This window comes from Mirounga angustirostris, unplaced genomic scaffold, assembly GCF_029215605.1.
Source record: "Mirounga angustirostris isolate CCGP_5_RB_7025 unplaced genomic scaffold, mMirAng1.0.hap1 SCAF_4, whole genome shotgun sequence".
NCBI lineage: Eukaryota > Metazoa > Chordata > Mammalia > Carnivora > Phocidae > Mirounga > Mirounga angustirostris.
In genome coordinates this window covers 189,409,910-189,437,899 of record NW_026991712.1, presented here as the reverse complement: position 1 = coordinate 189,437,899, position 27,990 = coordinate 189,409,910, and the positions used below count along the sequence as shown (strand labels likewise).

Sequence of the window (27,990 nt, the reverse complement as noted above, 5' to 3'; positions counted from 1 at the left end):
GAAAAGATTTCTATCTGCAGTAACATTCTTGTTTTATTTTTCCAACACAGGGAAACTGTGAAAATACTTCCAGGCCTTGGGAAAGCACATCACCAGACAGATGTAAAAAGCCATGCGGTGCGTGTGTCATCCCTACCGGCCCGTCCACGTGGCCATTCACAGGCAGAACCCACTGGTTCTGGGAAAAGCATTTCCAGCGTGGGTTATGGGCACGACTGCACTTGGCTAATGCTCTTTGTGGAGCGTGTGACTGTTTCTGATTCACCATGTGTATTTTTCTCAAATTAAAGACACATTTTGGATTGTGCAAGATATTCTAAGCTTTCCAGGGCAGATTTTTTTAATGCTGATATAGAGGAAATTATGACTATTGGAGTTAAAAAAAAAAAAAAAGCTTTTTATGCCCTTCAGTGGAAGTTTCCTTGAAAGCCAGACATACATACATCTCTAAGTATCGATGTAGGTAAGCAGATGACCTGACTTGACACCTGTTTGAAGTGTTTTTTTTGCAAAGGCACAGACAACGATCATGGACATGGGAGGAACTGACCCAAGGAAGTGGTGACACCCAGTGTCAACGTTAATACAAGCACGTCTGCTATTGTTCAATAAGAACATACTAGTAAAAACACTACTACACAGAGTTAATAAAAAACATGTCTGTACATTCATTCAACAAATGGCCAAGACAGGCCACAGGTTTTGTCTCCTGGCAGGGCTGTCCTGGACATGCTTTAGGGTGGAGACTAGACACTGGAAGAAGGAACGTAAGCCCTGGGCCAGCACAGTGCTGGCCACAGCTTGTGTTCTGAGAAAATGTCTCAAAAGCAGCTTTGTTGGAAATTACCTCATTTGCTCATAATTTAGGAAAATCTTCATTTTGTTTCTGATCCAAGAATTTGGAAAATCAAAATCGGCAGAAAGCCACTTGAGTGGAGACAGGGCGCAGGTGACGTGTGGGGTGGTTGGTCCCTCATGAGGCTCAGAAGCAGGCGCTGCCCATCTGGCTACGCTCAGATGACCACATCTGTGAGAAAGGCAACATGAAACCGTCTTGCAACAAGATGACCACAGCTGCGTCCTCTTCTCTGCTCACGGCCCGTCAGTAGCTGGTCATGGCGGCCACATTCTTGAGGGGGGAGGCAGGGCACTGTGGAGGCCGTGCTTTCACGCTGGTCCTCACAGACGCATGCACATCCTGCCGCCCAGCCACCTCCGAGTCCCCTTCGCTGTTGTTTGTGGAAAAGGCAGAGAGGAAGGGGGACAGAAGTGGGGAAAGTCTCATGATAAACATCTTCACAGCGGAGCTGAGCTTGACATGCAGTAGAACGCACACCTGCCTGTCCTCCGGGTGCAGCTTCATAAAATTTTGAAGTCAGCTTCATAAAAGTTGTAGTTTTTTGTTTTGTTTTGTTTGTTTTTGGTGGAAAATGTGGGCATTGATAACAGGTTGTAGTTTTAAAGGCCTTGCTTTAACCCATCATCATGGCAAACTTTTTCAAGTAGGAAGAAGTTAATGAGACATAATTATTGCTCTTTGTTTCCGAGAGATTAGATCTCTAGGAGGGCCTATTTTTTTATTTTCCAGCTGAGAAGCCAACTGGAAAACCAGTGAAGAGATGATGGGAGCCAAGGACCTGAACAACAGGGAGGGGAACTCAGACACGGGGGCCCTTAGCGCCCGAGGCCCTCCTGTCGGCTACTTCACCCAGCTGTGGCAGGCAGGCCTCAGATGGCCATGTCACCGCCGATGTCCTCCGAGTCAGGCTGCAGGTGACACGCCCCAGCGCGTGAGCTTGGCGCCACGGAGAGGTTTCATAGCCTGGTCGGCAGCGGACAGTGCCCCGATCGGAAATTCCACCAGGATGTGAGATGAGGAGCAGAGTGAAGAGGCCAGGAGCCTGAACCCAGCAAAGGGCTCAGACACCCAGCATGGTGGTTGGTCTGCTCTCGGAGGCGAGAGCCAGGCCGAGCCAGGCTGTGAGTTCAGTGTGGGTTACCTGTCATACAGGATGCCTTCCAGAAGCCACCTGTTTCCTTCTTTAAAAACTCCACTGTCATTGTAAATGCAGTGTGACAAAAACTGTGAACACGCCAAATGTTCTTCCCCGTGCCCCCCTGCTCACTCATTCACTTAGCATCCTTGCCCACGAGACAAAGTATGGTGCGGCCCCTGACCAGCAGGGTGATGGCAGGAGCACCTCTAGGGGACCCTTCAGAACAACCAGTGTTACACACAGGGGACCCGAAAACAAAAGGGAATGTCAGTATATCCCTGTCCTGAGTTAAACACCACAGATGTCTGTCTGTCCCCCACCCCTGTGACCAGCAATCACCACGTCGGGGGTCCCTGACCGAAGGCCAGCCGCAGGTGAGGGTTGGGATCCTCAGGATAGGGGGCGGCTAGTGCAGCAGAGACCCTGAAAGGGGTAGGGCACCTTCCCTTCCACCAGTGGCCTTTCCCTAAGCGGTACCAGCTGCTGGCAGTTCTGGGGTGTGGAGGACGCCGTGGGTGGAAGGGCAGGAAGGTGAGGGCCCAACAGCCCGCCCTCAGCAGCAGGAACCCTTATTTCTGTGCCCTTTCCATTCTCTCCTAGCTCTGTGGTCACTTGGCTGCTGTGGCCACCGGCCCAGGCAGGGGCGCCTCAGCCTTCTGTCTCAGCATGGCAGTGCCCCCGATGGCCGAAGGGCAGAGCGTGCAGGCCCGGGACGCTGAGCGGGCACTGTGCCGTGGGTGGGGCGCACGTTGGCACCTGTGGCTGTCACTCCCGGGGAAACTGGGCCTGGCCTAACTGCAGCCGACCTGCGTGCTGGTGAGGGCGTGCAGAGGCCAATGTGGGTCCGACGCCCTCCCCTGCGCTCAGCACAGGGTCCACAGGAGGGGGTTGTCACATTACAGGCTCAGCAGCAGCTGGCTCTGGTCTCCACCCGGGGAAGCTGACCCCTGTTCCTGGTGGTTTTCACTGAAAACCCAACAAAGGAGCAGGGAAGGCGGCACGTCACCCCACTGACCCGAGGAGGCCGGGGGTCGGCGTCAGCGAGGACAGCCGCCGCGGGCAGCACCGGGGCCCTGGGCACCTGCTGAGGCTTCCAGAGCTCAGTGGTGTGGTCTGGGGTCCTTGGGGGTCAGTGGCTCCGTGTCGTCCTCTGGTGTCCGGCTGGTGGCCGCAGCCAGGCTCTGCATGGCCTCCCGCTGACGCTGCTTGGCTTTGTTGTAGAGTAGGACTCCGGCCGTCACAAGGATGGTGCCGACGGCCGACAGGCTGGTGACTCTGTTGCCGAACACTATGACACTGAGCCAAATGGACAAGGCATGCTTCACGGTGCCGGCGACACTGCAACAACAGGGGTTACGGCCTGGGTTCGGCCCGCCCGCCGGGCCCGGGGCGCTCCCTCGCCCGCTCCCTGCTCCTTTCTTTTATTAGCAAACGTGTCAAACAGAGAAGCAGAGACCGGTTATAACGAAAAGCCATATTCCCATCGTCTAGACTAAATTAACATTTTGCTTTATCGGCTTCATCCTTTTCTGGGATCGAAATATTTTTAAGTAAATCATAGACATTATGACATTTGCCCCTACATAGCTCAGCGTGCTGTTGGGGAACAGGAGAACTGTGCAGATGGCCGTCGCGCCCTTTACTCCACGGCCGACCGACATGGGCAGAGAAAGCGGGAGCTGCCCAGGGAGGCCCCGGGGACACCGTCCGACCAGTGACAACGGCTCTGTGAGAGCAAGGCTAGGACCCCGTACAAAGGAAGTTCATGCAGAATCGCTGAAACCTTCACAGTGCTTGTGTCTGGGATCATGGACTACGCGTGCTTTACTTTTTGTACTTTTCTGTCTTTTCCAAAGTTCCTATAATGAATTAAGTATCACTCTTATGATAGGAATAAAACACACAAAAAGCACTATTTTCTGTAAAAAGAATTTCGTTTTCTGCTTTTTGCCCTTTTTTGAACCATCACTAACAATCATTAAAAAACAAAGTTTCAGGGGTATTTGGAAATAATTCCTGGCCCCAAATGGATACCAGAATGTGACAGAGACAGTGACCATCACGCCTTCAAATCTGAAGATCACGACAGTTGCTGACATTCCTGCAGACCTTTCCCATTAGGGACCCAGAAGTGGGAGGGCCGCACAGGTCACAGGTCAGGGCACGTGACTGGCACCGCACACGGCGTGGGCAGGGAGGAGCATGAGCTGTCCAGAGAGGCGCCGGGGAGACAGAGGCTGGTGCGGCTCGGCGAGGCCTCGGGGCGCTGCGGTTCTAGCAAGTACAGTGGGGACTTCGCAGCTGAGGGCCATTCCCCTGCTCTGCCACCAGCTCAGAGGTTGAAAAAACAGGCCACTGACTTACATGACAGGACGTGGCCAAAGCTGCGGACGTGGATTTCTAGGCTGCTGGCAACAGGAGCTCATGCTTTTCTGCTTGTTACTGAAAATTCTCCAGTCTTGAATGGTGCTTCCATTAAACTCTTCCAGTTACAGAAGGAAGAGAAGGCAGCGAGGCCTCTGTTTCCACAGCGGTGCCTCTGATATGGGAGCTATGGCTACGTGTGGCTATTCGAATTAAAATCGCTTAAAATTAGATAAAATTAAAAATTCCCTTCCTTGGGGGCGCCTGGGTGGCTCAGTCATTAAGCGTCTGCCTTCGGCTCAGGTCATGGTCCCAGGGTGCTGGGATCGAGCCCCGCATCGGGCTCCCTGCTCGGCGGGAAGCCTGCTTCGCCCTCTCCCACTCCCCCTGCTTGTGCTCACACACACTCTCTCTCAAATAAATAAGTAAATAAATAAAACCATAAAAGAAAAGAATTCTGTTCCTACTGCATTCACCACCTCAGGTGCCCATGGCCCCCCCACTGGACAGCCCAGAACATTCGAGCATCACAGGCAGTGCCCCTGACATGCTGTCCCAGACAGAAAAACACTGCCAACTGCTCCAGTTTCCATGCTAATGTGTAGGTGGGGTCTCCCTAGAGATGGACGTCCTGTGCTTTGCCATATTTTACACGGCACCGAACAGCACGGCCCGGCGGTCACACCATGTGGCCATGGCCCTCACTTCACATCTGACAAGCACAAAGACCGTTCATAACAATACCGGCTTAAAGTCCGCTCCTCTGCAAATGACCTGGACGCACACTTTGTCTCTCAGAAAGCTACTGTGCTTACCTGAACGTCACAGGGGAAATTTTGCCCATGAGGGCATAGGCCGTGATGCTCTGCAGGTGGAACAGAACGCCATCCATCAGCAGCAGCAACACGACATCCTGGCTATAACTGAAGCCCTTCCCACTTCTGCCGATCACCGGCAAGTCCTGTGGGTCAGAACAGGAACGACGCTCTGCTGCTGCCCAGCTTCCTTCCGCGGCTCACCCTCAGAGAAGCGTGGGGTCACGTACCCAGTCATCCGGGTCCAAAAACTGATGCTGAGCGGTGCTCTGAAAACAGCCTTCTGGGGACAACCACTCGGCACCCACCAACATTCTGAACGTGCATATACACATGGCCAATAAGCCCACAAGGAGGCGCTCAGCATCACTGACCATCCGGGAAATACAAACCAACAGCCCAACGGGAGACCGCCTGACACCTATGAGGACGGTGACCATCAAACACAGAAAACGGGAAGGTCAGGTGCAGGCAAGGATGTGGGGCCCTCGAGCACTGTTGGCGGGAAAGTAAAATGGTGCAGCCGCTGCGGAAAGTCTGGTGGGTCCTCAACAAGTTCAAGAGACAATTACTGCAGGAATAGCAACCCCACTTCTGGGTACATGCCCCAAAGAACTGGGAGCAGTGTCTTGAATCGTCATGTGCACGCCCAGGTTCACAGCAGGACTGTCCGCCAGAGCAAAAACGTGGAAGCTACCCAGGTGTCCATCGGTGGGTGGATGGACGGACAACGTGCTCCAGCAACACAGGGACTACGACTCAGCTTTAGAAAGGAGAAGTGCCGACACCTGCTAGAGCAGGAAGGACCTTGAGGACACCACGCTCAGTGACATAAGCCACTCCCCAAAGGACAAATCCCCTAGGAGTCCACTGACATGAGGGACCTAGAGTTGACAGATCCATACGGACAGAAAGTCCAGTGTAAGTGCCAGGGGCTAAGGGAGGGGTGAAGTAGCTCAGAACTCAAATATGCCGCTTTGGCATCAGGATTATTTTGGGCGGAAGACCCTTAAAAAAGAGCAGGAACAAGAAGGGCCTGGACCTCCCTCTTCCTTCCTGAGAAGCAGGAGACAAGGGCCCCACATGGAGGTCGCCCACGCAGCAGGAGGAACGAGACATGCTCGTCACCAGAGACCGAGAGTCAGGCGGACTCACCCGCCTCCACCCCACACACAGCCCACTCTCCCACAGTCACCTCTCCCCGCTCAACCTGGCACGTGCGCACGCAGGTTGTGCCCCTCCTTTGGTTTCCTCATGAGGCTCCCGTGTCACATAAAGCTTATGTTAAATCAGTCTGTGGGCTCGTCCCCTGTTAATCGCCCAGCCAGAGACCCTAGCAGGGAGAGGTAAAGTCTCGCTCCCCCTACGGGGTAAGTGGGGAGTTCCTGTTTCATGGGCACAGAGCGTCAGTCCGAGATAATGGAAGTCGGCGCACGGCCGGCGACAGTGGCTGACCACAACGTGAACGTATCTGACGTACGCTTTAAAATGGGTAGAATGGGGGCGCCTGGGTGGCTCAGTCATTAGGCGTCTGCCTTCAGCTCAGGTCATGATCCCAGGGTCCTGGGATCGAGTCCCACATCGGGCTCCCTGCTCAGCGGGAAGCCTGCTTCTCCCTCTCCCGCTCCCCCTGCTTGTGTTCTTGCTCTCACTACCTCTCTCTCTCTCTGTCAAATAAATAAATAAATAAATAAATAAATAAATAAATAAATAAATAAATAAATCTTTAAAAAAAAATAAAATGGTTAGAATGGTCAATTTTATGTTTATGTACATTTTATCACAATGAAAACATTTTTAGATATGCACAGTCTTTCAATCAACCGTTTCAATTCCAAGAATGTATCCTAGAGAAACACCCTCGTCTGCTAAAGACACGACACGTGAAACTCTGTTCTGTGTGAAATGTGCCAGGCAGTCAGGCGTCTGTCAAAGGGGCCGGGTCAGGGCACAGTCACAGCCGGAGCACAAGCAGAGGACAGAACAGCCCAGTTCCATTTGTGTTTAAAAAAAAAAGGTCTGGGCGCCTGGGTGGCTCAGTCGGTTAAGCGACTGCCTTCGGCTCAGGTCATGATCCCGGAGTCCCAGGATCGAGTCCCGCATCGGGCTCCCAGCTCCACGGGAAGCCTGCCTCTCCCTCTCCCACTCCCCCTGCTTGTGTTCCCTCTCTCGCTGTGTCTCTCTGTCGAATAAATAAATAAAATCTTTAAAAAAAATAAATAAATAAAAATAAATTTTAAAAAAGGTCTGCACAGACACGAATACATGCTTTTAAGAGACTGGTGGAATCATGCCACATACATGTGTGTCTGAGTACAAGTCTAGCCGTGCAGACAGGTCTGGAAAGGGGCTTTGGAGGAGTGGGTCAGGGGGATCAGGGGACAGACCTGCTCTCTGGTGTATATACTCCTGCCCTGTTGCTTGCTCCAAGAGGGCACGTCACTTTAAAATACTAATAAAATAAGCAAGCCTAAAGACCACCCCCAAACTCCAGGGCACTCCACAGCTACAGACTGGCCTCGCCGGGCACAGAGCCCCGTCTCAGGTTTGGCTTCCGGCCTTCTCCCCCTTCTCCTCACGCGCTGCCTGCTGCCGTTGTGAGCGCGGCAAGGAGCCACCCCATGGCCTGGAAGTCACATCGACCCACTCGCCCGTCACCGGAGAAACGCCAGCACAGACGCCCAGCGGCGTCCTGAACTCACCATGAAGATCCAGGCGGGGACCAGCATGGTCACGGCCGCAGCGCTGGTGTAGAACTGCAGCTCTGCAGCCCTGCGGGGGCAACACACGCGCCTGACGCTCCCTGTGCGCGGCCGAGGCCGGCGTTCAAGCGGGCGGCTCCAGCGAGCGCGCCCGAGCGCCGGCGCACGAGTCTGTTTTGTGCGGCACGACGGGGAGGGTCTGAGTGGCCGGCCAACCCGCAGCCATGAACCTGCCGGCCCTTCAGCCGCTTCAGTGAGGCAGCTGGAAACAGGTGGGGCTTTTCTTCCATGTTTCCACAAAGTATCTTTATTTACTTATTTTTTAAAGTTTATTTTTTTAAGTAATCTCTACACCCACCATGGGGCTCAAACCCACACCCTGAGATCAAGGGTCGCCTGCTCTTCCGACTGGGCTGGCCAGGCGTCCCCTCCACAAAGTGCTTCTAAAAGCCACATGTGGCGCCTGGGTGGCTCAGTCGTTCCCAGGGTCATGATCCCAGAGTCCTGGGATCGAGCCCCACATCAGGCTCCCTCCTCGGCAGAGAGCCTGTTTCTCCCTCTCCCTCTGTCTGCCGCTCTGCCTACTTGTGCTCCCTCTCTCTGTTAAATAAATAAATTAAAATCTTAAATAAATAATGAATGAATGAATGAATGAATGAATGCATGCATGCATGCATGCCATGTAAGCCAAAGTGGGAAAAGCGTGAGGTCTACAGGGGATTCTGAACCTTCGAATGGGCAAGAAGTCCTCTCGGGCCTACAAAATTGGGAGTTTCACGGGCTAACGATACTTACGAGAACCTGTATTTGTCCCCGCTGAGGAGCTTTTTTGAAAAAACATTCTGCAAACTAGAATAAAGAAAAGAAGAGGTTAGCTGTTGATACAAGGGGTCAGCATGGACCTCAAAGGAACCGAGCGTCTGCATCCTTCCGAAGCGGTGACGACGACGGCAGCCCTCGGGGATGGCCCCCGCACGGCGGGCCCACGCCGGGGGATTCCTGGGCATCGCTCCGCTATGAGGGGTCCCCATGACTGGCCCCTTTTACAGAAAGGTAAACTGAGGCACTCAGAGATTGAGCAATGTGCCTGAGGTTACCTAGCTCTTAGGGGTCACAGGATCCCAATGTCCCTGCTCTAAGTGCTGCACAAAACCCTGCCCTGAACCAAGAGTTCCCATAAGTCAGTAACTGCCACAGGCTGGGCACCTGCAGGCTGAACGTGTGGGGGCGGGTGAACAACACAGTCTAAGCTCACAAAGACTCCAGTGGAAAAATAATGGACAAAACTCCCAAACGGAACAGACAAACCACAGGGGAAACACACATGTGGCCAACAAGAAAATGAAACGGCGTCCAGCTTCCCCAGGAACCAAAGGGCTTGCCACTTCCACTAGGGACTCTGCCCTCTGGGCTCCAGAAGCAGTGGTTTGTTTCATTTTGTTCTGATGCAAAAACTTAGTTGAGGGCGAGGTAAGACCAAAGCTTCCGCTACAGAACTACAAACCAGACACTCTCAGGCTCTATGTCTCTGGTGGGAATTTACCCTGATGACGTCAGAAACTGCAATGGAGATGCTCCCTGCACATCTAGACAAAGAGTCATTAATTCGCAGGCATCTGCGAGCCGCACAAGGAGGCAGTCACAAGGCCCAGGCTTCTGAGAGCCCCTGGTGTCGGCACGCGACGCTCACGGGACCACAGAGGGAGCACAGCCAGACCCAGACCGAATGCATGATGAGGCCATATTAGATTTCTAGGAGCTACAAACATAAGAGGGAAAAAGCCGGAAAGAAATACATCTAAACGTCAGAAATGAAATTACAGGTGACTTTTAAATGTTTACTTGGCCCTAGTATCGAAAACCTCACGGTGAACCTGTCCGACTTTAACAGTAAAGGCAATGATAAACTCCCGTGTGGCTTTCTCCTCTCTTTTCCAGAGGCAATCAGTACTTCTCACAGAGCAGGGCCAGCCGGGGCCTAGTGTGGACTCAACACCACAGCCCAGATGCAGGGCGGCTGCGCTAATCCAAGGGCAGCCCGCAACACGACATCCATCCCCTTCCTGCTGCAGGACAAGGAACCTCCCATGTGGTGCTTTCCCACGTGCATATCACCTGACTCGGGCTGCCCCCTCCCCGGTGCCGGCGCTGGGCACAGACCAGAAACCGCCCCTTTGTTCCAGGTGCAGGACGGCCTCTTCCCCTTTGCTTAGCTGAATGTAGATGCATGAACCCACAAGGGCACTCTGGCATGTTAGCTAGCCATGTTCCTACGATGAGTGTTCTTCATACCAAGACCACGTGTTGCCAAACTCTGGCTTGGTTTTTGAGAAAAGGTTACCTTATTGAGATACAAGGTGTTTGGTATTTCGGAAAAGGCAGCATCAGATGTGTCCAGCTTTGAATTATGGAATGTAATTCTGAGCTAATCTGGACTTAAACATCCATCATCCTGATCACACCATGTGTCCCCACGCTCTTCCTGACTCACCAGTCCATGATGTTGGTGGACAACGCGGCCGAAAACCCCAGGACGTTGAAGCTTATCTCTGTGGCCGTGCACAGTGCCAGGCCTCCCATGACGGGGATGAGGGAGAGGTTGACCAGCAACCCTGGAAAGGGCAAAAGATACAGAAGAGATGCCGCGGTCAGCCTGCCCACTGCAAAATCTCTTCTGGGCGCCAAGGCCATTTTCATACCCCTCACGAAAGCTGCTAACTTCCACTTTCGCTTTAAAAATGAGCAGCTACCGGTTCTTTACACTGGAGGGAAACACAACACATCCACGTCCACGCCTGCACCCAGCCCGCCACCCTCTTCCAGGCCAGGAGCCTTACGAGGCTTTTCTCCATGAGGTGCGTCTGCCGGGCCCACGGGCAGGATGCACAAGGTTGGGGCCCTGAGCCCCAAGTCCCGCCCTGCCAGGCACCGCAGTAGCACAAACTCTCGCTTGAGAATGAGGAGGGTGGACGAACGGTCTCCGGACCAGTCTGCCCAAAAGGGGGAGCCAGAGGTGGGGGCAGTTTGACGCCCTGGCTCAACGAGTCTCCTGCCACAACCTGCCAATGACATGGAGGTCACTTCTCTTTGCTTCATTCTGAAATCCAAGGAACAAACTTGACACAGAGTTTAAGGTGAGCGAACGGAAAAGCACATTCACTTTGGAAACAGGACACTGGGCCTCATGTTGCTTCAATTTCAGATCCTATTTAGTTTACTTTGAAATTCAAAGTATGAGGGAAGAAGTCTTCCGTGGAAGAGGTCCACGCTGACCGTTGCAGACGATGGCCACCTCCCGGCACGGGACCGTGCTGGCCAGACTCGTCACTAGGGAGCCCCCAGCACACCGAGGAGCAGCCCCCAGGCCCATGCGGTTGCCAGGCTGAGAGCTGGAGGAAGGGAACCTGGCGTGTTGGGCCTCCGCCTGCCAGCACCCTTAGTTTTCTAGCATGTGGTCCTGGCCTCCAGTCCTCCTAGAAATGTCTGCTGCATGACAGACTGTACATGTGAAAACCCAGAGAACGCAAGGCTGCAAGTGCCGTCTCGCCCTTAGGAAGGACTTGCTTTTGCTGTTGGGAGGCATCCACGGGCGTGGGCATGCTTGGGGTCCCGGGGGAGAGCCCAGGGCTTTGCTGGGGTGTCCCCCTGGCAGGCCGCACTTGCCCTCAGCCCTGCAGCCCCACGAGGCTGCTCTGCCCCAAGTCCCAGCCACTGCTCGAGAATCAGCAGATGCCCCTGTGGGGAGGGAGCCACACATCGGGGTCCCTGCAGCGGGTGACCCTCAGCTCTGGAATCCCGGCCCCTCGGTCATTCTCCCCGAGAGATCCTTTTTGCTAAGTTTTATCGAGATGTTCTCACTGTTCTCAACAAGAGAGCTGGTCTAACCCCAAGCTTAGCCACCACAGCTGGAAGCCAAATCATGCTGTTTCCAAGTCACTGAAATAAACTTAGTATGGATGAGGCCCCCCCTTGATATGCAATCAGCTTCGTTTGTTTCCTGTTGCTTGTGATTTCTAGGGATTGCTGTTTACACTCTGATTGGATCGTCTTACCACCACCTCAAACACGTGTGTGGTTCCGAGGCACATCTGGGAGGGGTCCAGCTGCGAATCGGCGCTCTCCTCCCTCCACCACTCGCCTCAAGTTCCTGTCATTTTCTTAGTTGAAGCAAATGGGTATCTGTATCTAAACACCTATCGGTACTGCTCTTAGGTGAGAGATAATGTCTCATTATCTTAGATAATGCAGTATGTGCATTATTCCGCACTCTGGTCGTTTTCACGAACAATGTTGGATGGGCTCTGTTTGAAAAGGCTGGTGGGAAGAACAGGAACATGTGTGTAACGTGGAGTTGGAAACAGTCTGCTGTCATTGAAGGTTGGCGACTTGTAAATAAATCAGCTTTCTGGGCCTTATGGAGGACGGAGACGTGCAGCTGAGAAGCAGTGAAGAGCAGGCTGTCAGATGGGCTCGGGAAGGACGCAGGAGGTGGCCGACCTGGGCAAGACCGCTGGGCGCACCAGCGCATGACCACCACCAGGCAGCCCCTCGCGTGACACAGAAGGAGGGGACCAGTGACTTCTCCTTCACTTGCTTTTTACTTCCTTCCCCTGCTCCCGTGTCCCCACCAACCACGAGGCCTGCACATGTCCAAACAGCCCTGCGCTCAGCTGAGGCGAAGAAACACTTGCTGAAGTGAGTGCGTGAGGCACTGTGACTGCTCGGAGAATGTTCTAGGACGGAAGTGAAAATGTCCACCTCCGAGAGGTGAGCCCCAGCACACAGCGCTGCTGGGAGAGCCCCCACCCCGGGGGAGGGGGCACAGGTGGGCGGGGAGGGGGCGCTGGGGCCAGAGGACCCCTCACCTGTGTACTCCCCCAGGATCATCCGGGACATGATCACAGTGAAAATGGGAGCAGAGCTCTTCACTGTCTCAGCAAACGAAACTGCCACATTTTTCAGGCTGACCAGACCCAAAACCACTGTTGCAAACCTAAAAATAAGCCAAAAGTGTCATTGGGATGGAGAAGTCCACTTGCACCTGCCCTCCTCCTCCCGCTCCCCGCCCTGCTGGCCTCCCCCATGAAGACTGAGGTCTGGCCCTGCAGGGAAGGGCCCCGCGACCCCAAACGCAGGGTGCTGCTCCGTGTGTGCAGACCGGTGAGCCCAGGGAGAGGAGGGGCGTCCCTCTCAAACCACTCTTAGATTCATGGCAGTTCCAGAAAGACTCTGAACAAAACCAATACATTTGTTGTCCTAAATTCTAGACAGTCCTCGGATTACATAAAGTTTGCACTGAAAACACCTGTGATCCCATAATTACAGGGTCAGTCAGCTGGCCTCCCACTCCTAGTGATGGCCAAGACATTTTATGCAACACTCAACCAAAACGTCAGACCCCTTACCTCATTAGACCCACAAACAGCATGATCATGAGGAAATTGGGTGGATAAGAAAGCCGGGTTTTGTGCTGATATAAACAGCAAGGAACCAGTATTTTTACACATCCAATGAACGTAGTTGACAGCATCTGTACAGCACCTGAAGGAGGGAGAGGAGGGACTTGCCTCCGTTCCTACTGCGCAGGCAGACAGGACGTGCTGTTCTGCATCCCAGACACGCTCACAGCCCGAACCCTCAGTGCCCTCCTTCCCCGGGGCCGTGGGCACTTCCGTGTGCCTCTCACACGGACCCAGCATTGATCTGCAGATGCGAGGGGCCTGGCCATCACCCCCAGAAGGCCGGGCACCTGTGTTACCTAGCATGCTGGGCTCCCCTTCCAGCAAGGACAGGATGTACTTGTTGAGGAAGAGGGTACAGAAGCTGAAGAAGAACCACAGTGTGAGGTAGAGCAGAGCCCGGGAGCTCCACACGCCCAGGTCGGACTCGATGACGGTGGTCTCTGTGATGGTTATGGTGAGCACATTCTCCTCGGGCGTTCCCTCGCTCCTGGTGAAAACAACCTTCTCGCTGCGGGGGCCAAAGAGAGAGCCCCAGGCAAGGAGCGGCTTCCCCTTGGGCTTGTCCTCGGGGCCGGGGGCCAGCTCTGCCAGTGCCAGGGATTTTGCTGAAGCCGACATGCTTGTCCCCTCAAGACTGCAGGCAGCATGGGTCAGGCTGACTCCCAGGTGAAGGTCTGCAGGGAGCAGAGAGCGCCATCCACGACTCGCCTCTCCCTAGCGAGTGCAGGCTGAAATGTTAAGAAAAAAAAACTGCATTATTGATGGTGAACATTTTAATGTCCTTAGAAGTTTTAACCACCAAGTTGAGGTAAGTGTGAAAATGCAAACATGGAATTCTGGCCTTATCTTCACATCCATGTGCAAGGACAGGACATCTGTGTGCAAGGAAAGGGCGTCTGCGTGCAAGGACAGGACATCTGCATGCAAGGACAGGATGTCTGCGTGCTAGGACAGGGTGTCTGCGTGCAAGGACAGGACGTCTGCGTGCAAGGACAGGACGTCTATGTGCTAGGACAGGGCATCTGTGTGCTAGGACAGGACATCTGCGTGCAAGGACAGGAGCCCCTACAGACCCCATCTCCCCTCCCCAGCATACTTAAAACCAAAGGCTCCAACAGCTGTCCTTCCCCACGTGCCCACTGTCTGTACAGAGACCCCCAGAGGCCCCCGTCCAGGCTGCTGTTCCCCCTGAAGCCATGCCAGGGGCTCTGCACCTTCCTGCCCGATCTGGGACCTGCTGAAGTCCCCGAGGAGAGGCCGTGGCCCTGGCCCGCCCAGTGGGTCTTGGTGCTGTTATCTGCACACATGCACCTGACCGTTGATATTTTATCCCGGTTTCCCAGCAGTTCTTCGCAGGAGCACCGATCTGCCAGAGACGCTGGGTTTTTCATCTGTCCACTGGATTTTAAATTACAATCACTCTATTTTTCATTTGTGGATGTTCTATTTGGTTCCACCTGAAATTGGTCTGTTTTTCTCACAGCATATTGTTCTTTTTTGTTTTTAACTTAAAAAAATTTTTGAAGTAATCTCAACAGCCAACGTGGGGCTCGAACTCATGACCCCAGGATCAGGAGTTGCACACTCCCCTGACTGAGCCAGCCAGGCACCCCCAGTGTCTTGTTCTTTCCTCCCTTCCTACGTCTTCTGTCTTACGTTCTCCGACCGTTCCTTACCTGAGACCTCAGCAGCGCCACCCTGATTTTCTGTGTATTAGCGGGCTCTGGCCTTGGGGTTGTATGTGGTGTACGTTAGTCACCTCCAGCAGATCCTGCTGTGCAGGGGGCCCCGTGCGCCCTGGGCCTTGGGGGTTTCTTCCAGAGTGAGGGTTTGGGGTCTGCCTCTGTCACATGCTCCAGGGTGTCACTGGCCTAGGATCAATTTTATGCTACTTTTTAGACAAACCCTCAGCATATGGAACCCACACCTGCTGTTGTCAGACCTGTGGTCACGGCTTCTCAAGTGAGCCTCCGTCCTCTCTCCTAGGATCACAGGCTTAGTCAGACCTGGCTTCTCCTGTGGCAGTCAGGCAAGTTCTCCAAGTTCCTGCTTTAAGCCGAGTCCCAGGGACAACTGCCTGCCCCATCTCAGGAGGGCCAGGGTCCCACCTCCTTCCCCAGTGACATCAGACCCGAGTCCCCAGCCAGCCTCAGACGGGCTGAGCACTCAGATTTCCTGTTCCCTCAGTTTCTGACACCTGGGGGTTTCCTCTTGTCAGCGACACATCTAGAAGGACGTCCATCATACTTCATCCCTAACTCCTGGGGCTTGCAGCAGGAGGCATCCAGGGGCTAAACTGGCTGCACCACCAGCTGGGGCTTGGCAGCTCCTCTCCTGTGCCCTGGCACCCCCAGAAGGACCTCCCGTAGGAGCACAGGCTGCCCACCCCACTCCCCCCAGGCATGGGTGGCACCAACACTCGGCCGTCCTCCCCCACCTTGCCTTGGCCTGCAGTGTTCCTCCCTCTGTCCACCATGAGCTCAGCGTCACAGGCCCCAGCGAGCACCCACATCTCGAGCAGGCTGCCCACATGCATCCCAACCGTGGATGTACCAGAGCGGCCTCCCCAAAATGCACTGCAGATCACAGTGGGGTGTGCCTGGCCCTTCCATGGGCTCCCACTGCCCCCACATGAGGATAAGCTCTTCAATGTTCAGGGCTCTGCTAAAATGCCCCTGCTCAGCCTCCTCTTCCCCAGCCCAGTCCCACTGTTCTGTTCAGGGTGATGAGGTGCTTGTGCAGCTAGGACTGGCCAGGCCAGAGAGGACGTGGAGAGTCTGTGTTCCACACCCCCGACCTATGGCACGGGGTCCCTAACAGCAGAGAGAGCATCCCCACCCCAAGGGTCCCCAGGCCCCAGATCCTGGCTCCTTGCCTCTCCCTGCCTCTGTGGGCTCTGCCTCCTCAGGAAAGCCTCCCCATTAGGGCCAAATCCTAAGTTCAAGGCCCCCAGCACCACCAGGTCCTGCTTCTCAGAGACCCGTCAGTGTTGGTCATAGGTGCCCGGAAGCCACTGCTGAGATTCCAAAGCTGAACTGTTTGCAGGGCAAGGCGCTGACACTCCGGAAGTACCCACAGGACCGACAAATACAGCGAAGAACATGCTGGTGGGTAACTGACCCCTCGCAGGCCAAGCACCCCTTCTGCTGGGCTTCCATCTGAGAAACTCACAACCTTCTAGGCCACCCTCACTCTCCTTGTCCTTAAAGTCCATGTCATGATCCACCCCCACCGAGAAGCCCCAGGACCAGGCGCTTCGAGGGCCAGATGCTCCCTGCTCCCCATCTGCTTCTGGTCAGAGATTCAAGAAACCAGAAACCACCATTTGATGGCACATATATTCCCTTTGTATAAAGACCTTTAACAAGAGGTTGGTTTTCAATAAACGAGGGCCCATGCACATGGCTCCACACAGCTATGGTCCCGCTCTCATGCCTGAACCCCAATGAACACACCACCTCTGCTAACAAACACACACTGTGCCACTAGGAATGTCCTGTGAGCGTCTTTTCATGTGTTTCTGTCGGATCTGCGCTCGGAAGTGACTGCTTGGCCAGGGGCGTCCACGCACACTGCCAACCTGCACTTGACCACTCGCCCTCGAGCTCTGTGTCCCCATGTCCGGCTGCTCTGCTCCTACAGGGTCACATGGGGAAGCACCCCGGCCTGAGCAGAGGTCCTCGATGCTGGTTGCACGTTCACACGCCCAGAGCTCAAACAAGCCGACAGAAAGGGGCCCAGCTCTGCACAGACCAGTGGGCTCAGAGAATTGTGGGTGCAACCCAAGCACCAGAATTTTTAGCTCCTTGGCTGATTCTCACGTGTGGCCAAGCGAGCTACCGTGGGGGGGAGGGGAGCACTCCCTCCGAGGAGCCCACGGTTCTGTCACTGACGGTCCCAGGCTGAAAACACCCAGACCTAATCGGTGTCTCTGCAAGTGACAAGAAACAGTAAGAGACCCACAGGGCGTGCGGCTGAGGCTGGCTGCAGCGACAGGTGGTCCCGGGCGGACCCGTGTGTGATGCTCATAAAAATCTCCAGAAGATGGGGGGTTAACGTAGCATTTTTTAAAAAAGACTTATTCATTTATTTGAGAGAGAGAGAGCGCAAGCACAAGGTGGGGGAGTGGCAGCGGGAGAGGGAGAAGCAGACTCCCTGCAGAGCTCAGAGCCCAACGCAGGACTCGATCCCGGGACCTCGAGGTTATGACCTGAGCTGAAATCAAGAGTTGGACGCTTAACTGACTGAGCCACCCAGGCACCCCTAGCATTTCTGTTAGTAGCAAAACACAACTTAGGGGCGCCTGGGTGGCTCAGTCGTTAAGGGTCTGCCTTCGGCTCAGGTCACGGTCCCAGGGTCCTGGGATCGAGCCCCACATCGGGCTCCCTGCTCTGTGGGAAGCCTGCTTCTCCCTCTTCCACTCCCCCTGCTTGTGCTCTCTCTCTCTGTCAAATAAATAAATAAAATCTTTAAAAAAACCCAACAAAACACAACCTAAATGTCTATTGAAGGACGAACAGATCATAGCACATCATGGGGCCAAGGCCTACAGCAGTCAGATGCAGGGCCGCTGCCCAAGAGTCAATGGGGAAATGTTAAAACTGCTGGAGGTCTGAAATGACAAGACCAGGAAGTGGAAGGAAATATACAACATGGTTCCCCACAAGGCTGTTAAACGTGCCAAAACACCCAATATGGTTTCGAAACAAAAATATAAAAAGTTCTGAAAAGGAGTGGGGAGCAGGGAACTCAGGCCAGAGTTCAAGGGGTGGAGGACTCGGTAGGGACGGGGCCCAGGGGAAAAACAAAAGGCGTTGCAAAGTGCACGCGTGTGTGTAGGGAGGCATCGTGCTATTTTCTAAACTGTTGTATAAGCTCAGATTGACGTGTTCTCCCAGACCTCAGCTGACATTCCCAAGCCCCTGCATCTACTCAGACAATGCTTGTTTAGGCCAGAGCCCATTCGGTTAGAGCCAAATCTTCCTTCCTATGATGGATTCAGATTTCAAGCTGGCGGGAAGGAGGCCTGGCAGCACCTTCTAGCAGACCTAACTTGCCTGCCCTTCCCTAGCTCCCTGCAGCCTGCTGTCCAGTCATTTGGACCAGACTTCAGAGTGTGAGGGCCTCTCCTAGTAACTGGGGGTTGCCTCCCTCACCATCTGCCCCTCGGTGACCAGGAGCTTTCTCTTTCTGTGCCGGGGGTCTGCACTTTTCCTCCTTCCACCCACACGGAGGCAGCCACCAGGCTTCTGGGTGCAGGAGGTGCTGGGGACCCAGAGGCCCAGTCACGCCGACCAGCAGGCAACACACCAGTGCTCCCATCCCCCATGCCCCCAACAGGGCCCGGAATCCCAGGGCAGATGCTCAGGCCACCAAGACACGCTCACCTGCTAGCACACACTCTTTTCGTGACCATCAACATCTCCACAGACAGCCCACCCAGCTCGGTGATGAATCAATGTGACAACCGGGCCCAGGGCCTCATGTCCAGCAAGGTGACTGAGGGGCCAGAGCCCTCCACGTGCACATGGTTCCCACACCAAGTCCAGATATGAAAATCAGGTCTGGAGCAGTCCAAGGCATAACAGACCGGCTCTGCCTCTGTCCTTCACGTCAAGACTCACTAATCACACTGGGATGCCCAGCTGCTTGCCTGCTTTTGTCTGGTGAGACAGAAACCCACGGAGGTCAGGGAGAGAAGCAAGAAAGTAAGAATGTCAACGGGCAGGGCGCCTGGCTGGCTCAGTCACTGGGCATCTGCCTTCGGCTCAGGTCCTGATCCTAGGATCCTGGGATCGAGCCCTACATCGGGCCCCCTGCTCCGCGGGAAGCCTGCTTCTCCCTCTCCCACTCCCCCTGCTTGTGTTCCCTCTCTAGCTGTGTCTCTTTCTGTCAAATAAATAAATAAAATCTTTAAAAAAAAAAAAAAAGAATGTCCAGGGGCTTGGCCAGGAGAGTGACTGCACTCAAGACTCCTCCCGGGGTTCCAGGGGCCCAGGGTAGGGGGCTGAAACAGGCCTTGGCCTGCAGGGAATGCGGGGACTGAGGGTCACAGGCGGCCAGACAGCTGCACCCCCCTGGCAGGAGACCAGATGGCTCTTCTCTGGAGAATTCAACAGGCAAAGGACAGAGCTTGAGTATGGAAATCAGGACCCCAAGGAGAGGCTTGGACAGAGAATTAAGATGGGGGAAGACTAAGACGAGAAATTAGAGGAAGGGGCTGGAAGAAGTGCAGAGCAGGAGGCAGCAGGTCCCAGGAAGGGGGGTACCAGAGAGCTGAAGCACCAGGCCACAAGGAGATGCCACCAGACAAGGACCCTTGGAAGTCAAGAGTGGGACAGCAGAAGCAAAATCTCACCAGAGGCTCCCAGGAAGCTCCAACTCAGGACAGGACCCCCCAAAAAGTAGCCGGGGTGCTTGAGGCGGGTGGGCCATGAACCTAGGTCCGGCTCCCAGCCACACCCACAGCCGCTGGTGCCAGAAGCAATCGGCTCTGGAGAAAATCTTGCTTAATCCAGGCCAGAAGACCTTTGCATCTGAAGATCAATGGATGCGGGTCAAAGATCAAAGATTATCCGAGGAGGGCGGGGTGGCCGATGGGGGAGGACCGGCTGCCTGGCAGCTCCAGGGAGGGACAGACAGAGCCTAAGTGTGGCAGGTTGATAGGACAGTCATGCAGGTGAACAAGCCCAAGACGCCACCGGGGGTAAATGTCCAGAGATGAGTCACCTGATTGCTGAGCTGAAACAAGGATGTGATTGCATCCAAACCGCTTGCCTACAGGTGCCAACTCATCACAAATGGCAGGCGTGACTTTACCGAGACACTGGCGGACATCACCCCAACCCAGCGACCAAAGTTGAAAACACTACAGACAGAGAGACGTCCTGTTTGCCCTGATCCCATGCACTAAGAAGAACATGGCACTGCTGTGGATTTCGTGCCACGGACACGTGACTGCAAATCTAGTCGAAAGAACATGTCAGACAAACCCAAAAGTACGCAGGTCACAAAAGTCAAGGACTGGCGAAGACCACGGGGACACGGCCACTGAATGCAGTGTGGGGTTGAACCCAGACCGGCGGAGTGCACCATGGAAGACATCAGTGGAGGGAGCTGGGAGAAGGGCATACAGGTATAGTTATTTCCTCTGTCGGTCTACAAGTTCCTCAAAATGAAAAGTTTGAAAAATTTGAAATACAAAACAACTCAATCGATGGGTTACACAGAAATGACAGGGCTGATAAGTTACTGCATTCGAAAAAAACATCTGAGGAAATTATCTGGAATGCAGCAAAGAGATGTGAAATCAGAATATTAAAGAAACAGTAACCCAGGTATGGAGAAAATAATAATAAGGAAAGTTCCAGCAGAGAAAAACAGGGAAGAACTGCTATTTAAAGACAGAAAGCAGGAGCACCGGGCTGGCTTAGTTGGGGAACATGCAGCTCTTGGTCTTGGGGTCATGGGTTTGAGCCCCACTCTGGGTGACTAAAAATAAACAAATTTAGAGAAGACTAAAAACAGATAAATAAATAAATAAAATCACACTGAGCAACAAGAGACGCGGGTGGATAAGCCCGAGATCAAGGAATCAAGGAGACTGTTTGGTGGTGGGGGAGGAGGGAACACAGAGAGGGAAACAGAGTGACAACAGTTCTCAAATGCACCTGTTGAGACACTTATGACTTCTGGAATTATATTAATGTTCCACATGCTTAAAAAACAAAAATAACCAAATCAACACAATTTCTAAAGTGCGATACAAATGGGAAGAGGTGAACCAAACCACAAATCAAATAAATAACACAGTCACGCTGAAGAGAGGAGACAACCCATCCGCGTACCTTCTGAACAGTTTGCAAAATATATGTGCTCAGATTAAAAACAAATAGAACCTCAACACTGAACTCTAGATGGTGGGCTTTTTTATTGACTCATGGGTCAGGACTGAGCAGTAAGTGACTCTTCTGTGGCCCCTGGGAGTGAGACCACGGTGTGCATCTGGAGACAGCACAGATGCAGAGGAGGAGGGTGGAGTGCGCTGTGCTGTTGTGATGAGCGGAGGAACCAGGCATCAGCACTCATGGACAGATGGAAGCACACCCATGACACCTGCCCACAACACTCATCTCTGTATCTGCTTCATAATCTGGCCACTGAGGGCCCGGCCGCAGTGAGCACCCTGTCCTGGTCTTTGTTTCTAAATCTCATTCTCCACTGAAATGAACCAGCCTCCTCGGAGAAATGGCTGATTTCAGGGCTGGGGCATTAGTTGGGCCAAAAGAAAGGAAGTGCTCAAACACTGAAAGGACAGGTTAAAGGACACAGAAGTACACGAGGGAACACCCTCTGGAGAAATCTAGGGGCACTGTGAGAGAGAAAGTGAATAAGGATAGCACAGGATCAGAACTCACTGAACAAAATAAGTACCCAAACATCCACAGTGATAAATGGAGAAGAGAAGAAAGCTCTTGCTTACAGTAAAAAGTCAACGGACTGATGTCAAAGGGAGGGTAGAATTAGAAAATCACCATTTGGCCACCTTCCCCATGATCCCACAAACCACTGCATCCTAGAGACCTTCCCCTAGAGAAAGTCTTGCCCGTGTGCACCAGAAGACACATGTAAGAACGTCCACAGCAGAAACCCAGCTGTCTGTCCCTGGGAGAACCAACACATCAGGCAGGAATGTTCACATGATGTAACATCGAGCAGTAAAAACAGGGAACATACAGCAACACACAAAAGGAGGTGAGTGACAACGAAGATCTTCTCAACATGGATGAAATAAAATCATGTTTATCATCCGTCATGAGCCTGGAGTTTAAATTTGAACAGATCCCACTCCAGCCAGGATGCAGGGAAGACCCTGAGCGGCTGTGCTGGGCATGACACACGAAAGCCGCTGGTCAGTTGGTCCTGAGCTCAGAAGGTCCCACTCACCAAAGTCCTGGTGGAGTCACAGATGCCTTCCTGGACTCCAGCTCATGTGTCTCCACAGCCTGTTCTTTTGTAGACCACGTGACTCAAGGAGCTTTCAGAGGGAAGCAATTCTTGTCCTGCAAAAACTAAAAGTCAGTAACCTTAATCTGACAAGAATTGGCTTTAAGAGCCAACAGCAGTTTGGAAACAAGGTGGAGCACTGGCACCCCCAGGTCACTGGGGATAAAGGTCCGAATTATCTCCCTCTCAGATTATAGCACAAAGAACAAGAACTAAGCCGTAACCCTTTCTGACCAGCATGGAGTAGGTCAGGGAGCAGCTCTTGACTTCTCTCCTGCCCAGAGCTGTCCTCAGAATGTGCACCTGCAGGACTAAAAGGAAACCAGGTCTACTGAGATGTGGTAACACCTCAAGAAACAAGAAACAAACATGGGACATCTGGACTTGGTTTGACCGCCCCACTACATAACATGTCCTAAAGAGGGGTCAGGACTCTGCTCAACTCTGCAGTGAGGGGCTCAGGGCCAGCCAGAAAGGTTCCCTGGGCTCCAAAATGGAGACGAAGCCATGGGTGCTGCTCCTGCCACCATGAAGAAAAGCTCAGCTGGAGGCTGACGAAAATAAAGATGTCGATGTTTCCCCAGCCAATTTTGCAAAGTCCTAAATTCCAAGGCTCACAGCCTGAGGTTAAGAATCCCTGTTCTAGAACAAACAACTCAAGATATTCTCAAACACTGGGTAAGGAACTCTAGATTGGTTCAAATTGTCAACAGGGCATTTTAGATGAGATGTACTGGAAGTCTACAAGTTTTACACAGCATAATTAAAAATTCCATCTCTGGATCTATCCTAAAGAAACAATTTAACAAAGTTCTTGCTGGACCTCTGTACATACCAGGACAGACCAGTAGCTTCCTTTTTAAGACCGAGAAACTGGACACTGAGTATCCAATAGGGAGTATGTGTGTAATAAAGGCTGGCCCATTGCCAAGGTGACACAATGTAGCCCGACAAGTTTTAACAAAAAAATATTTGTCATAGATTAAGTGAGAGCAGAGTTATAAGACCTCTGCACAGTGTGCTCGGATTTAAAACGCACAAACGATCCCGAGGAGCCTATCTATGCCAGGTTAGGGCTGCCGGCAACTCTGGGAGGCAGAGTCTCACGTTCATTAAAATCTTGGTTTGTTTCTCTCCTGTTTCTAATTTGTTTACATTGAAAGAGGATTCCTTTCATCTAAAATCCTTTCTATTCCGGCTCTTAATGCCCCTTTCCATGCTGTTTAATACGCTTTCATTCTGCTTTAAAATGTTACTCTCAAGTTCAAATACTTTTGGTAAAGTACATCCCACTCCATTAAAAAAAACCCAAACTTAAAAAAAGAAAAAAGCCAGGGGCGCCTAGGTGGCTCAGCTGTTAAGCGTCTGCCTTCGGCTCAGGTCATGATCCCAGGGTCCTGGGATCGAGTCCCGCGTCGGGCTCCCTGCTCAGCCGGGAGCCTGCTCCTCCCTCTCCCACTCCCCCTGCTTGTGTTCCCTCTCTAGCTGTCTGTCTCTGTCAAATAAATAAATAAAATCTTTAAAAAAAAGAAAAAAAAGCCACTGAACAAAGAATCCACCTCCAAGTAGGCTCCCCCCCTCCACGGCAGCGGTGGGCAATGCGTCAAAGGCTGAAGCAGGGTGACTGCAACGGCATTAGCTGGACGGGGCCCAGCAAACCCGGTAGGAGTCATCTGAGGACCGGAGTGCAGGAAGCTCTGAGCCCCAACTCGCAAACTAACCGTCCGCTAAAACCAACACTCGGCAGGAGCGCACTCGCTACGCAAGGGACCGCTTTCCAAAATCCTAGGCAGGAAAGCTATCAGTTGCGGTACCTTCCCGGGCGACCGTGCCTTTAGGCCCCAGGGGCGGATGCAGCGTCCGTTACCTGGCTCCGCTCCAGGGTCGTGCCCGCCTCGGGGGCGCCTGGGTGCAGGGGCTCACAACGCAAGAAGCCCCGGGACCGACGACACGGCCCGCGCCCCCAGCGCCGACCCCGCCCCCCGCCGGGCCCCGGCAGCCAGGAAGGGCGGACGCGAGCGCGCCCCACGCTGGCCGCGCCTGCGGACCTGCGAGGCGGGGGAGCAGAGTGGGAGGAGCAGGCGCGCGGAAGAGGGCGGACCCGGCGGGACGGGGAGCACGGGCCAAGGCCACCGGGCGAGAGGCGAGGGGCCTCTCAGAGGAGGGCTCAGCCTGGGGGTGCGGGCAGCACGGCGAGGGCAGGGGCCCTGGGGGTGGACCGGGGGCTTCTCGGAGGAGGAGGGCGCAGGTCCGGAGCGGGATAGGCGGCCGCCGGAGGCAGCCTCTACCGTGTGTTTTATTCAGCGTGTCCGGGCAAATTGGCCACGCACCCTTAGACACATGACCCAGACAGGTGGCACCCCTTGGGATGCTCTCCCGATGTGAGCCGGGAAGCTGGAGGGCTGCGGGGGCCTCCCCGCGCCCCGGGCTTGCGCGCCCGAGGCCCCGCTCTGCAGCGGGACTGGGGGCCCGGCCCGGGGCTCGCCCGCGGCGCCTTCCCCCACGCCGCGGCCCCTCCACCCACAGCCCGCGCGGGGCCTCCGCGTGCGAGCACCGCTGACTCGCGGGCCGCTCGCGGCCGCGGACAGGGCGCCCACCCAGGGGCTGGCTCCGCGCCGGCGGCAAGGGTCGCCTCAGGGCCCTCCCCACGAGCGGGACTCGGAGCTGGGCCGCACGACTCTGGGGAGGGCCGAGGGGGCGGGTGGGGGGCGCGGCGCCTTCCCGACACCCGGCGACCCCGCCGCCCGTCGGGGCCTTAGGGGCGCGCGGCATTTAAGGTGGGCTGCGGGCCGCGGGCGGAGAGAGCGGCCTCCGGGGAAACAAACGGGGCCGACCGCTGCGGGCCGGGGCGCGTCCGGCTCGCGGCCTGGGGGTCGGGCTCCGACTCCCCGAGGGCTCTGCGCGAGGCTGAGGTGCAGGAGAGGTCGCATCGCGCGCGCCGGGAAGCCCCGAGAGGACCCTTCCGTCCCTGGCGGACCGGAGGCCAGGCGAGCAGCGCCTCACCGTGGGGCGGCCATCGTCCCTCCGCCCCGCTCTACGCGGCCGGCGGGCCGGGGGGCGGGGCGGGCCGAGCCTCGGGCGGAGGCGCTCGCAGCCGGCCGGAAGCGACGCGCCGGAAGTGACGCGCCGGGAGCCGACGGCGGCTCCTGCGGCCGCGCCGGAAATGGGAGCGGGCCTGCTGCTTGGCGACGGTGCCCCGGGCCGTCCCACCGCGGCCCAGGTTGGGGGGGTGTTCTGGGCGGGGCCCGCTAGTCTGAGGAGGCGCTGGCCTCTAATTCCCCTGGGGGCCGCCACGCAGCTTTTGATCTCGAGGGACAGCAAATCCAGTCCAACCAGGCCGACTTCAGAAGAGAAAGACGAGGGGCGCCTGGGTGGCTCAGTCGTTGGGCGTCTGCCTTCGGCTCGGGTCACGGTCCCGGGGTCCCGGGATCGAGCCCCGCATCGGGCTCCCTGCTCGGCAGGAAGCCTGCTTCTCCCTCTCCCACTCCCCCTGCCTGTGTTCCCTCTCTCGCTGTGTCTCTCTCTGCCAAATAAATAAATAAAATCTTATAAATAAATAAATAAATAAATAAATAAATAAATAAATAAATAAATAAATAAATAGCTATTATTGGGGCACCTGTGTGGCTCAGTCTGTTGGGCATCTGCCTTTGGCCCAGGGTCCTGGGATCGAGCCCCGCATCGGGCTCCCTGCTCGGCGGGAAGCCTGCTTCTCCCTCTCCCACTCCCCCTGCCTGTGTTCCCTCTCCCTCTGTGTCTCTGTCAAATAAATAAAATCTTAAAAAAAAAAAATTTAATAAGGGCCCCTGGGTGGCTCAGTCATTAAGCATCTGCCTTCAGCTCAGGTCATGATCCCGGGGTCCTGGGATCGAGCCCCCATCGGGCTCCCTGCTTGGTGGGAAGCCGGCTTCTCCCTCTCCCGCTCCCCCTGCTTGTGTTCCCTCTCTCACTGTCTCTCTCTCTCTCTGTCAAATAAATAAATAAAATCTTAAAAAAAAAAAAAAAAAAAGAGAAAGACAAAGGGAGCGTACTGGCTGCTGGAACTAGCAGCCTAGGAGCGTCCAGCACACCTGAGTCCCTGGGTCCCGAGGCCACGAGCGGAGGCTCGGAGGTGTAGAGCGGCGCCTGGAGGGCCGCACCTGCCCTGCCTGCCTTCTCCAACCGTGTACCTGCCCACGTAGTTTCCAGGAGCACGGTTATGGCTAATGGCCGCTCCTTCAAGACGACAGTGCTGTTTAGTTCTTACTTATTTTTCTTTACAGTAATTTAAAATTAGTACCTTTTCTCCTTTAGACCAGTTAGTGGAAGGTGCCCACAGGCCGGGCTTTTCCTGGGCTCTTCCACAGGGCAGGCGAGCAAAGCAGTGAGCTGCCAGGGCTGGCCAAGGGCCGGCCGGAGGTGAAAGGTACAGGAAGAAAGCAGCAAAAGGGAAATTAGTGTTTACTTCCATGCCTACTTCAGAACATAATATGGTGCCGTCTTCATCATCCCTGATTTAGGAGGACTTCATCCATCTGCACAAAGTTCACAGAGTAGATTTTTCTTCTTTGCACAAAACCCTGAGATGCTTGATGACTTCCCGGTGGTCCTGGGTTTTGGTGGTCTGTGAGTCGTTTGTAGCCAAATAATTCCAAAAGCAAATTTATAAAAACTCAACATTTTTACAGCAAAATCTTTCTTCCATTTCATCTGGGGAAACAGTCTTGAAAGGATGTCATGTGGGGCGCCTGAGTGGCTCAGATTGTTAAGCATCTGCCTTCGGCTCAGGTCATGACTCTCTGTCTCAAATGAATAAATAAAATCTTAAAAAAAAAAAAGAAAAAGAAATGTCATGTGAGCCTGGGGACCTTCCCCTCCCCTCTGGGCTTCCATTTGGCCTCCAAGCCGTGCTGCCCAGGCCTTCAGCCATGGCCTGAGGAGGCCTTTGTTCCGCAGACACATTCCAGAGTTTGTATCCTGTCCCTTTCTCTTTGCCTGTCAACAATTCTTCCTGTCTCTAAATATTCAAAGGAAACATTACTGCTTATTAAGGTGGTGTGAGTGATTTCACCATTGGGTCATGTCTGAGTGTCATTCATGATGGGGGCTGCACAGGTGTTTTTATCTGGACTTGTTGGAGTTCCAACTTCTTCCTTTGATTGGATTCCAGGAAGCAGAATTTTGGGCAAAAGAATATAGACTGGCGGGGCGCCTGGGTGGCTCAGTTGGTTAAGCGACTGCCTTCGGCTCAGGTCATGATCCTGGAGTCCCAGGATCGAGTCCCGCATCGGGCTCCCTGCTCGGCAGGGAGTCTGCTGCTCCCTCTGACCCTCCTCCCTCTCATGCTCTCTGTCTCTCATTCTCAATATGAAACATTAAGAACAAAAAAAAAAAAAAAAAAAGAATATAGACTGGCCAGGATTCTCCATACTCTGCTCAGTTTCAAATGGGTTCATTTAAATAATGCCTCTGCTGATTCGCACACCCACACCCAAGGTTGCACACCCAATGTTCCAGTGTAGATCCCGGTGTAGACATGAATCGGTTAGGATGCAGTCCCTGTGAAGGAGCAGACCCGACCAAAAAAGAGACTGAGGTTGAGGCTCCCCTGAAACCTGTCTTCGAAGCTCTAGCTGGGGCATCAGGCCCTCTGCCCAAGCCCTTC

General features: G+C 54.2%; 1 protein-coding gene across 16 annotated transcripts; it reads right to left on the bottom strand.

Annotated features, from left to right (window-relative positions):
- Positions 1 to 15: 15 nt before the first annotated feature.
- On the bottom strand, positions 16 to 27,138 carry SLC35E2B (solute carrier family 35 member E2B). Of its 16 annotated transcripts, none has more exons than XM_064590109.1 (11): positions 25,350 to 26,250; positions 22,287 to 22,402; positions 15,017 to 15,211; positions 13,637 to 14,068; positions 13,284 to 13,419; positions 12,744 to 12,871; positions 10,370 to 10,490; positions 8,674 to 8,727; positions 7,879 to 7,948; positions 5,177 to 5,322; positions 16 to 3,335 (listed from the first exon to the last, which is right to left on the bottom strand). In XM_064590109.1, the coding sequence occupies exons 4-11, from the start codon at positions 13,956 to 13,958 to the stop codon at positions 3,098 to 3,100; spliced, it is 1,215 nt and encodes a 404-aa protein (XP_064446179.1). In that variant the 5' UTR covers positions 13,959 to 14,068; positions 15,017 to 15,211; positions 22,287 to 22,402; positions 25,350 to 26,250; the 3' UTR covers positions 16 to 3,097. The 16 variants fall into 16 exon arrangements, 15 of the variants coding, with proteins under 15 accessions (XP_064446179.1, XP_064446178.1, XP_064446177.1 ...); XM_064590108.1 differs by lacking the exon at positions 25,350 to 26,250 and adding an exon at positions 24,214 to 25,335; XR_006794663.3 differs by lacking the exons at positions 15,017 to 15,211; positions 25,350 to 26,250 and adding exons at positions 4,362 to 4,564; positions 24,214 to 25,336 and having other exon boundaries at positions 3,196 to 3,335.
- Between the last annotated feature and the right edge of the window lie 852 nt (positions 27,139 to 27,990).

Coding starts and splice junctions, on each gene's coding strand:
- SLC35E2B (XM_064590107.1), bottom strand. CDS start 13,958: ATGTCGGCTTCAGCAAAATCCCTGGCACTGGCAGAGCTGGCCCCCGGC. Junction 12,872..13,283: donor CTGTTTGTGGGTCTAATGAG/GTAAGGGGTCTG, acceptor GCTTATTTTTAG/GTTTGCAACAGTGGTTTTGG. Junction 7,949..8,673: donor GGGGACAAATACAGGTTCTC/GTAAGTATCGTT, acceptor TTGCCCCCGCAG/GGCTGCAGAGCTGCAGTTCT.